The sequence below is a fragment of the Oryctolagus cuniculus genome, chromosome 20 (assembly GCF_051225735.1).
Source record: "Oryctolagus cuniculus isolate XC-2025 breed Fujian yellow rabbit chromosome 20, ASM5122573v1, whole genome shotgun sequence".
Taxonomy (NCBI): domain Eukaryota; kingdom Metazoa; phylum Chordata; class Mammalia; order Lagomorpha; family Leporidae; genus Oryctolagus; species Oryctolagus cuniculus.
This window is the reverse complement of record NC_142886.1, coordinates 41,220,250-41,235,482: the sequence shown is the minus strand read 5'-3', so window position 1 is coordinate 41,235,482 and position 15,233 is coordinate 41,220,250. Positions and strand designations below refer to the sequence as shown.

At 60.3% G+C, this 15,233-nt stretch overlaps 1 protein-coding gene and 1 long non-coding RNA gene across 11 annotated transcripts in view; one reads left to right on the top strand and one right to left on the bottom strand.

Annotated features, from left to right (window-relative positions):
* The window catches only part of LOC149120150 (uncharacterized), a 34,527-nt gene extending 32,165 nt beyond the window's left edge, over positions 1–2,362 (bottom strand). The window contains exon 1 of the long non-coding RNA XR_016226855.1: positions 2,246–2,362. This is a non-coding gene — a long non-coding RNA (uncharacterized LOC149120150). The remainder of the gene's footprint in view (positions 1–2,245) is intronic.
* Positions 1–13,916, top strand: part of GPR68 (G protein-coupled receptor 68) — a 29,464-nt gene extending 15,548 nt beyond the window's left edge. For 2 of the 10 annotated variants that reach the window (XM_017349478.4, XM_008272121.5), the window contains exons 2-3: positions 9,104–9,282; positions 11,672–13,916. In XM_017349478.4, coding sequence (XP_017204967.1) covers positions 11,768–12,895 — 1,128 coding nt within the window. In that variant the 5' untranslated portion in view covers positions 9,104–9,282; positions 11,672–11,767 and the 3' untranslated portion in view covers positions 12,896–13,916. The other 8 variants (XM_089322709.1, XM_002719600.6, XM_089322705.1 and 5 more) reach the window with 8 other exon arrangements.
* Positions 13,917–15,233: the final 1,317 nt, after the last annotated feature.

Sequence of the window (15,233 nt, the reverse complement as noted above, 5' to 3'; positions counted from 1 at the left end):
CCAAGCTTAACCTCAGCCCCTCGTTCTGTCCTGGCCGAGGCGGCTCTGCCTGGGCTCGGGCGTCCCCGCCGTCCACCCAGTCCCCACTGCGGTCAGTGCCACTTCTGGCTCAAGGGCAGAAGCCCGAGAGGGAGGGGCGGGGCCTGCAGTTCCGTGCCAGGCTCACCACTGTCCCTCGGTGGGAGGTCTCCTTTGGAGGCTCCGGGAGGGCTGGCAGCGATGAGGCCGCTAGGACCCTGAGGCCACTGCTCCGTGTCACTGCCATGTCTGGTCCTCCCTTCCTGTGTTAGGTTGAAAATGAAATCCTAGAACCGCTGCTGCCTGGGCCCGGGGCTTTGTCTCCTTCCCGGTGGGATTTCCCAGGGCCATGGGTTCTGAAAGCTTCCCCCTCCATCTGTGTCCCACCAGCCAGGGCGGGGGGCAGGCGAGGTTGCTGCCCTGGCAGCAGGTGGCTCCCACTCCAGGTGAGGGATGGTGCCCACTGCCGCCTGGGGGCTGGGCAGATGGGTGTTGGGCGGGGAGGGGACAGGGGCCTGCCAGTGGTTCCTGCAGGTATAGATGGCCTGCGTGTGTGTGTGTGTGTGTCCTGTCAGGCTGGGCCACGCCAGGAGGGGACCTTTTTGTGGGTGTGCCTGGGGACAGCCAGGCAGGATCCCAGACTCCTTGCCCCCAGTCCCTCCCTGGGACTTCCTGGAAAGCTACTCCTACATCTGGAGCTTGGAAACAGCCGCAGGGCAGCGAGCTGCAGCCTTCCTCTTGTAGCCTACGGTCTGCAAGGAGCGGCTCGGGGCAGACTGGAAAGGACCACTGGGGGCAGCATTTGCATTCAGCACCCAGGCCCCATGGAAGGGGGCTTCTCCGGGGGCTCCTGCAATGCCGTCCCCCAACCGGACAATGGCGATTCCCTCCCTGGAGGGCACAGGTCCCCCGGATCACTTAATGGAGCAGGAAGTCCCGGCCCCAGTGGCCCCCAGGCAAAGCGTGGACTGGCTTCCTGGCTCTGGCCACATGTCTAACCTGTAATCAGCCTCCAAGGTGATGACGGTGAGGATGGTAGTTAAGCCGAAAGAGCTGTGCCTGAAGCCCGCAGTAGGTTCCCATCACGGCTCTCTCATCACTTAGCCGCCAGGCCCTGGTCAAGAGCCCTGGCCCCCTGAGGCCCGAGTCTCCATCTGTAGAGTGCGTGCTGGGTGAGGCGTCCTCACCTGCTCCCGTGTGTGGGGCGTGCACACAGGAGGGAGTTTAGTTAAGTGCTCCTGTGCCAGTCCCCGCGCTGGGCCCCCACACTTAGAACCTTGATGCTTCTCTTATTTCTGCCCAGAGCCTGGGCGCGGTCACCCTCGCTGTGCTGACCTGCAGTGCGGGAGCCCCTGCCTTCACGTCGGCGGGTTCCCACGAGGGCTGCCCTTTAGAATCCTGCAGGGAGCTTGGGAGAGCCTTGGTGCTGGCCCCTCACCTGCAGCCGGGGGTGGGGCCCTGGGAGTGAGGCTTTGGTGGCTCCGGAGGTGTTGTCCAACACACTGACCAGGTCCTACCTGCTGACCTGGACAGGGGTTGCCAGGGGTTGGGGGGTAACAGCCTGGGAGTGGGAGGGGAGACAGCGAGCTGCCCCGAGCTCGCCTGCTGTCCTGCTGTTCCGTGGCCACACTGCGGTAGCGACCAGGGCACCTCCCACTTCTCGGGCCCTAGATCTGGGACGCTCCCGTGATGGGCCCTCGGGCAAGGCTCAGCATCCAGTCACTCCTGGTAGCCCCTAGGTGCTCACAGGTAGCTTGGTGGATAGAATTAGTGCCCCCAGCCCCAGCCCCCAGGGCGCCCGCCCCGGGTTCTGCCTGTAATACTGCCAGCAAGGGTGCTCACGGGCCCTGGGGGCGGGTGTGGACGGCGAGGATGCAGCCGTTCCGCCGCCCTCGCCCTCTCGCTGGCGAGTGGTTCCTCGGCAACCGCCCAGCCCGACACCAGATTGGAGTTCACATGATTCTGCCTCAGCGCAGGAGCGGGCAGCCTCCAGCTGGGGATTTTCTAGACGGAGCTGGGAGCTTCGGTGTGCCGGGAAGTCACCGGAAGGGGCGCCGCCGGCTGGGGTCCCGGCCGCGGGGTGGCCCTGGCTCTGCGGAGCTGAGGCTTGGCGGGCAGAGCCCTGCTGGGGTGGGCAGCGGCAGAGAGACGCGTCCCAGGGTCCCCGCCCGCTCCGGGGCGGAGGGCGGCTTTCTCTGTCCTGGCCCCAGGCGCTGCTGCTCCTCACCTGGCTGCAGACGGCGCTGCTGCCGCCGCGTTCCTGAGCCAGCAAAGGCGGGGGACTCTGGCTGCTGCCAAACTGATTTGTTGGCGAGTGAGGAAATCTATTTAGTATCTTGTGGCTGGCGTTTTAAAGAGCAAGACGGAGTAGAAAATATCAGCCTGCCTGGCGAGAAGTGGGGTGAGTCCTGCTTTGGGGAAGTTTGTTTCTCTGTACATATGCGTGCATGTGTGCGTGTGTGCGTGTGTGTGTGTGCATGTGCGTGCGTGTGTGTATGTTGGCCAAGATGTAAAGTGTATTTCAGGCTATGGCTTGTGGTCAAAAAATCATAAAGGCAGCAAGCTGGTGCCCGGACTCCTGGGTTCTGGATTCAGATCCACCCCCACTCACTGTGTAAGCTGCAGCAACTGGTGTGGCCTCCCAGCTCCAGGGCAGCCCCACCTCATCAGCCCAGGTGACACTGAACTTGGAAACCGTTCCAAGGACTTTAGGAAAGAGAGTCTATTGTCTTTGTCTGTCGCAGTAGGGAGGCAACTTGGGGGGAGGCTGGAGACCAGGGAAGGAGGCAGCCGGATTCCCCAGCGTCCTCAGAGGGGGACCTCGACAGCTGCTGAACCCAGCGAGTCTAGAACACGAATCAGCCTTTTTTTTTTTTTTTTTTTTGACAGGCAGAGTGGACAGTGAGAGTGAGAGACAGAGAGAAAGGTCTTCCTTTTGCCGTTGGTTCACCCTCCAATGGCTGCCACGGCTGGCGCGCTGTGGCCGGCACACCGTGCTGATCCGAAGCCAGGAGCCAGGTGCTTCTCCTGGTCTCCCATGGGGTGCAGGGCCCAAGCACTTGGGCCATCCTCCGCTGCACTCCCTGGCCCCAGCAGAGAGCTAGACTGGAAGAGGGGCAACCGGGACAGAATCCGGCGCCCCGACCGGGACTAGAACCCGGGGTGCCGGCGCCGCAAGGCAGAGGATTAGTCTAGTGAGCCGCGGTGCCGGCTACGAATCAGCCTTTTTCAAAAACGTGTGGAGGCTTGGCCAGCGAAGGGAAGGGGAGCTGCGTCCACGGCCTCTGCGGGCTCCGTGCTCCTCTGAGCAGCCCTCGGCACCACTTGGGTTGCTGCTCTGTGCCAGCCCAAGTCCAGCCTCCAGGCACCCCCACCCTCCGACTTGGAAGGGGTGGGAGACTCCTCGCTGGCGTCAGAGCCCTTCCTTCCTGGCGGGGCTTCATCTCTCTTGGTCACAAAAGTCCTCCGGGACATCCTCGCCTATCAGCATCTGCAGGTCTGCTCCTAGGCGTTGCGTCTTGCTCCATTTCCTCGCTGGGTCACCGAGCATTGCTGTGAGTCTTTCCCTGGCGCTCTCTCCACTTTGGGAAGCCATGGGCTGGGTGCGTGGCAGCTTTTCCTCCGTGGGTGGTGAGGGAATGCCTGGCCCAAGAGAGCCGTCCCACAGGTGCAGGAGGCCAGCCCAGGGCTCAGGCTGGTGGCCGGCACAGTGGATCTGTGAGGTCCGGAGCTTGGCTAAGCCTGGAAGGGGACAGTTGTTGCTCAATGACAGTCACGATCAATGGGCCCAGCGTGCGCAATACAGGAAAAGCGCACCAGGCCAAGTGCCGCATCCTTCCCGCGGCATCCTGGGCAGCCGGTTCTTCTCTCCTGGCCTCCGCTCTTCCATCTGCAGAGTGGTGTTGAGAGGACGAGCACGTGGAAACGGACCTGGCCGGGGGGGCTCGCAGCCGACGCGGTTCAGTTCTGGCTTCCCACCACGTTTTTCCATTTAGACAACACGACAGCATCCACTGCGATGTTTGGCTTTTGAGGAAGACGGCGCCTTCCTGGCAAGGGTGGCCTCCACCTGCTGGTGCCTGGCCCCAGGGAGTGGTGGGACAGAGAGCTGGCTGCAGCGGGGAATGGGGGAAAGCAAGGCCCTGAGTGTCCCTCCCTCTCACTTTGTTATTTCTGTTCATGATGTCTCCACTGTCCTAACACCCAACCCCGAAACACCCCACCCACCCACCCTCCACTCACCCACCTACCCATGTAGTCACCCTGCCATCCTCTACTCACCCACCTACCCTCCACTCACCCACCTACCCATGTAGTCACCCACCCACCCTCCACTCACCCACTTATCCATGTAGTCACCCACCTACCCATGTAGTCACTCACCCACCCTCCACTCACCCACCCACCCTCTACTCACTCACCCACCCTCCGCTCACCCACCCACCCATGCACTCACCCACCCACCCTCCGCTCACCCACCCACCCATGCACTCACCCTCCCACCCTCCACTCACCCACCCACCCTCTGCTCACCCACCCACCCATGCACTCACCCTCTCATCCTCCACTCACCCACCTACCCTCCGCTCACCCACCCACCCATGTAGTCACCCACCTACCCTCCACTCACCCACCTATCCATGTAGTCACCCACCTACCCTCCACTCACCCACCTATCCATGTAGTCACCCACCTACCCATGTAGTCACCCACCTACCCATGTAGTCACTCACCCACCCTCCACTCACCCACTCACCCTCTACTCACCCACCCACCCTCCACTCATCCACCTATCCATGCACTCACCCACCCACCCTCCACTCACTTACCCACCCTCCACTCACCCACTCATCCTCCACTCACCCACCCACCCTCCACTCATCCACGCACCCATGCACTCACCTACCCACTCATACACTCACTCACCCATGCACCCACCCACCCTCCACTCACCCACCCACCCATGCACTCACCCACCCACACTCCACTCACCCACCCACCCATGCACTCACCCACCCACCCTCCACTCACCCACCCACTCATGCACTCACCCACCCACCCTCCACTCACCCACCCACTCTCCACTCACCCACCCACCCATGCACTCACCCACCCACCCTCCACTCACCCACCCATGCACTCACCTACCCACCCATGCACTCACCCACCCACTCTCCACTCACCCGCCCACCCTCCACTCACTCACCTACCCATGCACTCACCCACCCACTCTCCACTCACCCACCCACCCTCCACTCACCCACCTACCCATGCACTCACCTACCCTCCACTCACCCACCCACCCATGCACCCACCCACCCTCCATTCACCCACTCACCCTCCACTCACCCACCCTCCACTCACCCACCCACCCATGCACTCACCCACCCACTCTCCACTCACCCACCCACCCATGCACTCACCCACCCACCCTCCACTCACCCACCTATCCATCCACTCATCTGTCCACACGCTCCTCACCCATCTATCCATTTACACACCCCCTCATCTATTCATCTGCCCCCCAGCTACTTCTCCAGCCTTCCATTCATCCAGTAAGTATTTCTTTTGGGAGCCCCTGAGGACCAGGCTCTGAGGAAGCTCTCAGATTTGTCTCTGGCTGTGCCCTCGAATGAGGTCTAATCACTGTCAGTGCGTGCAGCTTCTGGCTGGCTGCTGTCTGGCCAGGCCCCCTCGCCCAGCCCCAGGCGCGCCGCGCTACTTTCAGTTCCCCAAAGGTGCCATCCTCCCCTCATGCCTTTTTGCCTGCTGCACACATTTTCCACAGGCAGAAACTCCCCTGCCTGGGAGGCGCTTCCTCCTCTGGGCTTCGCATCACGCCTCTCACTCAGGAGGGCCCTTCCTGACTGGCTGGGTCACCCCCCTGAAGTCCCGGGAAACCCTGGGCTCTCCGTAGCATTGCTTCACTTACCTTCTCTCCCCATCCGACTAAAAGCTACTTGGCACTAGGGGCCAGTGTGGAGTGAAACCCTTCCTTCCACATAACAGATTCTCAAGGAGTGGTGGTACATGGGTGACCGCATGGGTGCTGGATGAGCAAACGGCTGTAGACATGCCTGGAGTAAGGTCTGACTTGGTTCACTGTTTTAGGGGATGGTTTTGTGGGGAGCAAGATGAGACAGGAAGCCCGGCAGGAGGCTGTTACACTGACTTCTGGGGAGAACGTCCTGGTCAAGTCCATCTAGGGTGCTGGCGAGGGGGCTGAAGAGGAGGGGCTGGGTGTGGGGCATACCTAGGAGGGGTTGAAAATGACCCGAATCGGGAATTAGCTGGGTGCTGTGGATGGCAACGAGGGAGGAAGGTGAAGGTCAGCCACCCAACGTGATGACAGATGCCCCTTCCAAGAGCAGAGTGGTGGAGAGCGATGGGCCCAGCGTGGCCTCACGGAGCACGCCAGCTTCATGTCAGCTTCAGCCTGGGCGTCATCAGAGCGTAGAGGGGAACGGACCTGCGGAGGAGGTGCCATCCCACAGAGCGCATGGGGCGCGAAGAGTAAACCCACAGCTAATGTGTGGGAGAGATGCCCACGGGGTCACCTGTGCACACGGCAGTCTGGGGGCCACCCTGGTTTCCCTCTGGTGCCCACTGCTGGGAGTGTTGCGGTCATCCTGGGAGGGCTTGTCCAGCGCTGAGCAGGCTGCTTCCCCTCACTGGACCCCAGCGTCCCGCCTGTAAATGAGGACAATACAGAGGAAATGCTCTGTAACCCAAAAAGTATTTTGCAGATCAAAGGTGGGAGCCCTCGAACGAGGTCAGTCACTGTTTCTCGAAAGCCTGATTCAGTCTGTGGGCGGCACCCTGGCTCTGTCCAGACGCTCTGCTGGGTCTCAGGTGCCCCCGTGGCCACCTGTGCTCCCTCCCTCGGGAACACGTGCAGGACACATGCTCAGGGCCTGCACCCTGGACCCTGCAGACCCTCCTTGTGCCTTGCTATGCACAGTGCAGTCCACGGCCCAGCAGCACCCACCCCACCCAGGAGCTTGTTGGACATGGGCCCCATCTCAGACCCACTGAGTGCCACGCTCAGGAGGACGGGGCTCGGCTGTCTGTCTCGACCATCCCCCGGGGATTCTGATGCACCAAGTTCAAGAATTGCTGGCCAGCGCCATGGCTCACTAGGATAATCCTCCGCCTGCGGCGCTGGCACCCCGGGTTCTAGTCCCAGTTGGGGCGCCAGATTCTGTCCCGGTTGCTCCTCTTCTAGTATAGCTCTTTGCTGTGGCCCAGGAGTGCAGTGGAGGATGGCCCAAGTCCTTGGCCCTGCACCCGCATGGGAGACCAGGAGAAGCACCTGGCTCCTGGCTTCGGATCGGTGCAGTGCACCAGCCGTGGCGGCCATTTGGGGGGTGAACCAACAGAAGGAAGACCTTTCTCTCTGTCTCTCTCTCACTCTCTATAACTCTACCTGTCAAATAAATTTAAAAAAAAGAAAAGAAAAAAGAAAGAATTGCTGCTCTGGAGCCCAGCACCTTCTCTTTGCTGGCAAATGGACGTAGGGGTCTGTACATCTCATCTCCACCTAGTCAGCGTTTCCCCTCTGCCCTGCCAGCTCGGGTATTTCTGACTTCGTTGCCAGAATTAGCTTTGCTCTGGGCCCAAGAAAGAGGAAGCTACAAGCCGGTGCCACACCCCACCCCACACATCCGTCCCTTCAACCGCTGGCAAATAACAGGCTTGGGCTTGGTGGCTCTCGGGGGATTTCCGAAGCCTGACAGGACGTGTTTGCTAGGTGGCTTTGCTCGCTCTGGAGCCAGGGGCCCCTGCTTGTGTCTGGGCTTCAACTTCCTGTGGGAGCCTTTACGTGGACGTGCAGCACACGGGTGAATCCAGAGACGGGAACGGCGCGGGGCAGGTGCCGTCCCTGGGGACTGTCTGGGATTCCTGCTGCTGTGGGTGCCCCCGTCACCATGCCTGGTAAAGCCTCGGCTGCACAGGTGTGTCCTTGGGATGCAGGGTCGGGATGGCGGGCGAGAGGCAGGTGAGTGGGGCTCGGTTCCGACCCACCAGGTGGAGGGCAGATTTCGGGGTCACAGGCTCGGCTGCTCCTTCCTGTCTTCGTCTCATCACCGAATCATCTAAGGAGAGACGGACAAACGAGCTCCCCCGTGGGGATGTGAAGGGTGGTGGTTCTGAGAAGGGCAGAAACAGAGCTGCCCCCGAGCCGGCTGTTCCAATTCTGCGGACTTGGAGCACTTCAGCTGCTGGGAAATGAAATTAAGAGAAGGAGTGTTTCCCACAAACTCTTCGAAGCATGTTTGTACCCCTCCAAGAGCTGAAAGATGGCACTTGAACAGTACTCGGCACGTCTACGTTGGAGGCAGCATTACACGCACCAGCCCAAAAGGCGACATGACCCAAGCGTGCACTGAGAAATGAGTGGATAAACAAAGGATGGCCCCCGTGTGACGGAACCTCGCTCAGCTTTAATACCACAGGACGGGGCCGGCGCTGTAGCACAGTAGGTTAATTCTCCGCCTGCAGCGCCGGCATCCCATATGGGTGCTGGTTCTAGTCCCGGCTGTTCCTCTTCCAATCCAGCTCTCTGCTATGGCCTGGGAAAGCAGTGGAGGATGGCCCAAGTGCTTGGGCCCCTGCACCCACGTGGGAGACCTGGAGGAAGCTCCTGGCTCCTGGCTTTGGATCGGTGCAGCTCCAACCGTTGCAGCCATCTGGGGAGTGAACCAGTGGGTGGAAGACCTTTCTCTCTCTCTCTCTCTCTCTCTCTCTCTCTCTCTCTCTCCTCTGTCTGTAACTCCTCAAATTAATAAATACAATATTAAAAAAACCCACAGGACATTCTGCACATCTGCACCTTGAAGCCATGATGTTGAGTGAGCTAAGGCAGGCACAGACTAGGCACGCACTGCAGGATTTCCCGTACCTGAGGTCCCCGGAGAGAAAGGGGAACGGGGCTGGGGAGTCACTGTTCAGTGGGTGCAGGGCTTTAGCTCTGCAAGAGGAAGACTTCTGCTTGTTAGTGCATGGTGGGGATGGCTGAGCAGCAATGGGAACTGCCTGTCACAGGCCTGGCCTGGAAAAGGCTGACACGGACATTTTATGTTAGGTGTTTTCACCGTGATGACAACAGGTGCCCTCCTCCGCCACCATCGCTGATTCCAGGCCAGAGCCGTGCGAGGACCAGGGAGGTGAATCTGACCCGGCGGCGTTGTGTCTCCTGGGAAATCGAGGCTTGGGAGAAATCACTGGGATTGGCCCCCTTGGAAGGACCACAGCACAAAACAGGTAAGCAGCAGATCTGTGCTCAGTGTGTCGTCAAGGGAGTGCTTGGGGGAAAGGATAGAGAACCGAGGTTGACAGCGTGGGATCCAGGCGGGCGTGGGATCTGGGTGGGCGCAGTGCAGGGAGTGAAGCCGCTGCTTGGGGAGCCTGTATCCCATACTGGAGTGCTGGTTCCAGTCCCAGCTCCTCCACTTCCCATCCAGCCGCCGGAGAACGTACAACTTGGGTCCCTGCCACCCACAGGGAGACCTGGATAGAGTCCTGGGCTCCTGGCTTAGGCCTGGCCCAGTCCTCACTGTGTCGGGAATTTGGTGGTGGTGGTGGGGGTGAACCAGCAGATGGAAGATCTCTCTTTCTCTTGGCGTCTCTGCTTTTCAAATAAAATTAAAACAGATAAAAGCTCGGAAAGAAGAACACTGGCTTGGACAATGGCGTTTTCCCCGGCAGAGAAGTATTAGAGCAGCACACGCCTTTCGTTCTGGAGGCGGGATGAAAGCAAAACATTCTCTCTCCTCTCAAACATATTTGTGTATCTGGAACCTTCTTCCTTAAATTCTCAACAATATGGCCTGTCGCTCCCCCTCTTCGTGGAGGAACGACACAGGACCCTGCGTTGTTCTTTCGTCTGCTCGGCCCTCCCCGGGTTTGCTGCTGGTTCTTCCCGGGTTGGCTACCGTCCCTTCCACCTCCGTGGAAGGGCGGTTCCCCCTGCCACTTTCCCCACTTCCGCGGGGGAGCGGCACACCGCCGGCCGGCTCTCTCGGGGGCTGCACAGGTGTTCCTTCAGATAGATGTTCCTTGTGCATGTTGTCTCTCTCCTCCTTTATAGTCCTCTTCCACCAATCCCAACTCTGCTACCCACACGCCGAGTACGCTGCTCTCCTCCAATCAGGAGCAGGTCCTACAGTTTATTGGTTGAACTGGAGGCAGCTGTGTAGAAGCTGTTTCTCCCTTCTCAGCGCCATATTGTGGGAGAGCAGATGCATAGAATAAGTCTTAATTCCAGTAACTTAGTCTAGTCCGGGTTGCTCCCCACAGTGGCCTTTCACTGATTTGAGTACGATTTTATTTTATTTATCGATCGATTCGACAGGCACATAGATGGAGAGAGAGCACCCATCCTCTGCTGCACTCCCCAGTGCCTGCCATGGGACTCCCTCCAGGTCTCCCACGCGGCTGTCGGGAACCCACAGGGTCTGCTTCAGTGGGAAGCTGGAGCCGGGAGCTGGAGCTGGAAACCCAGGCTCTCCCCTAGGGGACACTGGTGCCTCAATGCCTAGGCTCCATGCCCACGCCAAGATTTCCATCTTCCTCCCCCTCTTCATCCTGTGCATTTGCACATCTGTCAGTTGACTCTGCCCTGACTGACCCCTGCAGTGTGTTTATCCCCATTGTACAGGTGAGCAAAATGAGGCTCAGACAAGGTCGGCAACTGGCACAGCGTGGTGCAGAGCCCTGTCCAGGCTCCATGGAGGGGCGGGGAGGAGGCGCCCATGGGCTGGTACCTGGTGGAAGCTTGGCTTTCTTTCTTTCTTTCTTTTTTTTTTTTTTTTTTTGACAGGCAGAGTGGACAGTGAGAGAGAGAGACAGAGAGAAAGGTCTTCTTTTGCCGTTGGTTCACCCTCTAATGGCCGCCGCGGCTAGCATGCTGCAGCCGGTGCACTGCGCTGATCCGATGGCAGGAGCCAGGTGCTTCTCCTGGTCTCCCATGGGGTGCAGGGCCCAAGCACTTGGGCCATCCTCCACTGCACTCCCTGGCCATAGCAGAGAGCTGGCCTGGAAGAGGGGCAACCGGGACAGAATCCAGCGCCCCGACCGGGACTAGAACCCGGTGTGCTGGCCCCACAAGGCGGAGGATTAGCCTAGTGAGCCGCGGCGCCGGCCGGAAGCTTGGCTTTCATGTTTCTTGCTGGAACACTGTAGGCCACGAGCATGGTTGGGCCTCTCCTGCTGCTGTGGCCCCAGTGTCCTGTGAACAAGGGGGAAAATGGGACTGGTGCTTACTGCTGCAGACGAGGGTGGCTGGTGCCCTCGCTGTTGTGCGGGGTTGGAACCGGTCTTTGCCCCGAGCCTCCCATGGAGGAGCTGGGCGTAGGACGGGTTCATGCTCCTCAGAATCCTGGCCTTGCTGGCTGCACTGAGGGCCAGGGAAACAAACAGGGACAGGAGTTAGTAAGGGAAGCCAGGGAAGAGCGATGGGGAGACCCCAGCCAGAGCGCAGCGCCTCCATGTGTGGCCCAGACAGATGTTCTAGTGGAATGGGGGTTAGCTGGCAGGTAGATCTTCTAGAGTGAATGACCAAAGCGTTTAGAGCAGCGCCTGGCACGCCCAGCAGGTGCTGTACGCACGGCAGCCACTGTCATCCAAAGTCCTTCCCTCCTTTGATTGACAGGGGCTCACCCACCCAGTGAGGCACAGCCGTTGACACACCTTGGACCGCCTTGTCTGAGCAAGATGGCAGCGGAGCGCTGGCCCTGCCCTTGACCTCATGAAGGGGGAGGCCCCTCCAGGCCCAAAGATGGGGAACATCACCGCGGACAACTCCTCTCTGAGCTGCACCATCGACCACACCATCCACCAGACGCTGGCGCCGGTGGTCTACATCACGGTGCTGGTGGTGGGCTTCCCAGCCAACTGCCTGTCCCTCTACTTCGGCTACCTGCAGATCAAGGCCCGGAACGAGCTGGGCGTGTACCTGTGCAACCTGACCATGGCCGACCTCTTCTACATCTGCTCGCTGCCCTTCTGGCTGCAGTACGTGCTGCAGCACGACCACTGGGCGCACGGCGACCTGTCCTGCCAGGTGTGCGGCATCCTGCTCTACGAGAACATCTACATCAGCGTGGGCTTCCTCTGCTGCATCTCCATCGACCGCTACCTGGCCGTGGCCCACCCCTTCCGCTTCCACCAGTTCCGCACCCTGAAGGCGGCCGTGGGCGTCAGCGTGCTCATCTGGGCCAAGGAGCTGCTGACCAGCGTCTTCTTCCTCAGGCACCAGGAGGTCGTGGAGGACGAGGACCGGCACCGCGTCTGCTTCGAGCACTACCCCATCCAGGCCTGGCAGCGCGGCATCAACTACTACCGCTTCCTGGTAGGCTTCCTCTTCCCCATCTGCCTGCTGCTCGCGTCCTACCAGGGCATCCTGCGTGCCGTGCGCCGGAGCCACGGCACCCAGAAGAGCCGCAAGGACCAGATCCAGCGGCTGGTGCTCAGCACCGTGGTCATCTTCCTGGCCTGCTTCCTGCCCTACCACGTGCTGCTGGTCGTGCGCAGCGTCTGGGAGGCCAGCTGCGAGTTCGCCAAGGGCGTCTTCAATGCCTACCACTTCTCCCTCCTCCTCACCAGCTTCAACTGCGTCGCTGACCCCGTGCTCTACTGCTTCGTCAGCGAGACCACCCACAGGGACCTGGCCCGCCTCCGCGGAGCCTGCTTGGCTTTCCTCACCTGCGCCAGGACCGGCCGGGCCAGGGACGCCTACCCGCTGGGCGCCCCTGAGATCTCTGGGAAAAGCGGGGCCCAGGGCGAGGAGCCCGAGTTGCTGGCTAAGCTCCATCCAGCCTTCCACACCCCAAACTCGCCCGGAGTTGGGGGGTCTCCCCTGGGCAGTTTGGCCTAGCATGGACGCCTGGGGGACTTGGGTCCTGAGCCTGCTCCCAGCTGCCTCCTGCTTCGCCGTACATGGGGCCTCTTTCTGCTGGATGGGGCGGGGGAGGGGTCCCATGATGGACCTGGGCTGCAGCAAGGGCCCTTGGCTCCTGGAGGCTGCTCCAGCCTGCTCAGCCCAGAAGGACTGTTGTATGTGGGGGCCTCTGCTGCCAGGCTGGGGGCGCTGTGGGAGGGGGACTGTGAGCAGGAGGTTTGCAGAGCGCAGCTGGGCTGGGAGTGCCGAGTGTGAGGACAGGGGAGGGGAGGGGGTTTGTGGGTGCTCACCTGCCAGGGCTCTCCAGGGCCGCTACTGTCATGTATGATGCCTGTCCAGACGCGTCGCTGTCCCCTGACGATGGGACATGGGTGGCTAAAATGAGCCCTGCCACACCCTAGGATGGGTAGGGAAGATTGGGTGGGGACGAGGAGAGAGGAGGCACATGGGGAGTGACAGTGTCAGAGGCAGAGGTGGTGACTGGGCTCCCCAGGAGGATGTGTGGGGTCCTGGACAAAGTCGGCACTGAAGCCCAAGGAGTCCGGACTGGGGCCTGAAGCCTGTGTCTTTAACCAAGTTTGCCAATGGACACCTTCCACGAGCTTTTATCCATCTGCCCAGGAGCCAGGCCTAGGCAATGGGGAGCAGGGAGAGAGGTGGCTTAGTTCACGGTTCAAGCGCCAGGGGCAGGGCAGGCGTTTGGTGCAGGGTTAAGCCGCTGCTTGGGACGCCTGCGGCCCATGTTGGAGCGCCTGGGTTCCAGTCCCGGCGTTGCTTCTATCTTGCTGCTAATGTGCACCCTGGGAGACAGTGCGGTGGCTCAAGTACTTGGGTTCCTGCCACTCATGTGGGAGACGCAGGCTGAGCTCTGGGCTCCTGGCTTTGGCCTGGCCCAGCCCTGGCTCTTGTGGGCATTTGGGGAGTGAACCAGCAGATGGGAGGTCTCGATTGGTCTCTGTCTCTCTCTGCCTTTCAAATAAAATCAAAATAAATAAATATTTTAAAAATGCCAGAGTCTTCATGACATGGTATTCCGAGACACTGAGGCCAGGGCCATGTGCCACTGGCAATGTCCCTGCTCTGTCCCTCTGCCACACACACCAGGGAGTATCTGGCACAGTATTCTCCTAGAGTCCTCAGATGCAACCAGACCAACAGCGCTGATGCCTGCTCTGGTGTCTCGCAGTCCAAGGGCGCATTCTCCTGTAGCTTGCTCCTGTGGCCAGGGGAAGCGAGGCGCTGGCCCACCCTGCCCCTGTTCTGCATCCCTGGTCCTCTGCCCGACCTGCCACCCCACCTCCCTGGAGAGTGACTATGGGGTCCACTAGTATGCGGCCCAGGGCCTGACCACTACCTCTTGTTCCATCCTAGAAGGTCGAGTTTGGAGTTCATCTCCCCTGCAACTCGCAGTCTCAGCTGGCTGGGGAATCCCTCCCGTGCCCCAAACACACAGGTTTCTCCTGTTCGATTTTCAGGTTGGCTTCCTGCTCCCGGGGTGCCTGCCTCGCGAAAGGCTCTAGAGAGCAGCAGGGAGGCATCTGTGGGGTCCTTCAGCCTCATCCTACTTGTTCAATGCCTGATGACCACCCCGCTGGCTGGCGGAGCTGCCTGCCACTTCAGGAGACCTGCCGCCTTGGCAGAAACGCTAGCCCTGTGGACTCCCCGGGCAGCGGGCAGGGGCCACCTCCGACTTCCCTGGGCATGCCCTCAAAGCTCTGGGATTCAGCTCCCTCAGAACCAAGAGGTGAAGAGGGCTTAGTCCTGGGGAGGGGCAAGGTGCAGGACGTGGATACTGGCATCTGCAGAACATTCTAGAACCTGCTGAAGGAAGAACCAGGCAGAGAACCCCTTTCTTAACCTCCCTTCCCCCCTCTCCTTGTCTTCCAAGGGGTGGAGTCTTTTCCCTGTGTCTCAGCTTTCCCATCAGTAGTGTCCTGGGGAGCAGGTCCAGCCTAAATGTGCCCCAGGAAAGAGTGGGTCTGTGGCCCAGGGCTCCACCTGGCTCTGATGGGGCAGCCCCTGTCCCAGCTCCTCACCGAGGGCCTCCAATGACCGAACAAACTTCTCTTCCCTCTCTGGAGGAGAAAGTGACTGGGTCTGAAGATGGCAGAAATGGCCACACAACCAAAAGCCCACCCAGCTCCAGCCCAGGATCTTATGGGAGCAATAGCATGGGTTGGACGCTCTGTGCCTCCTCATTCTACAATAGTTCCTCTTGTTTTGACCTTAAACACCAGTGTTCCTGGGGTCTGGACTGGGATGAGCTGTGGGCAGTTCCATCTACTGGCAAGAGTGGTATTTTTGTATTGTCATT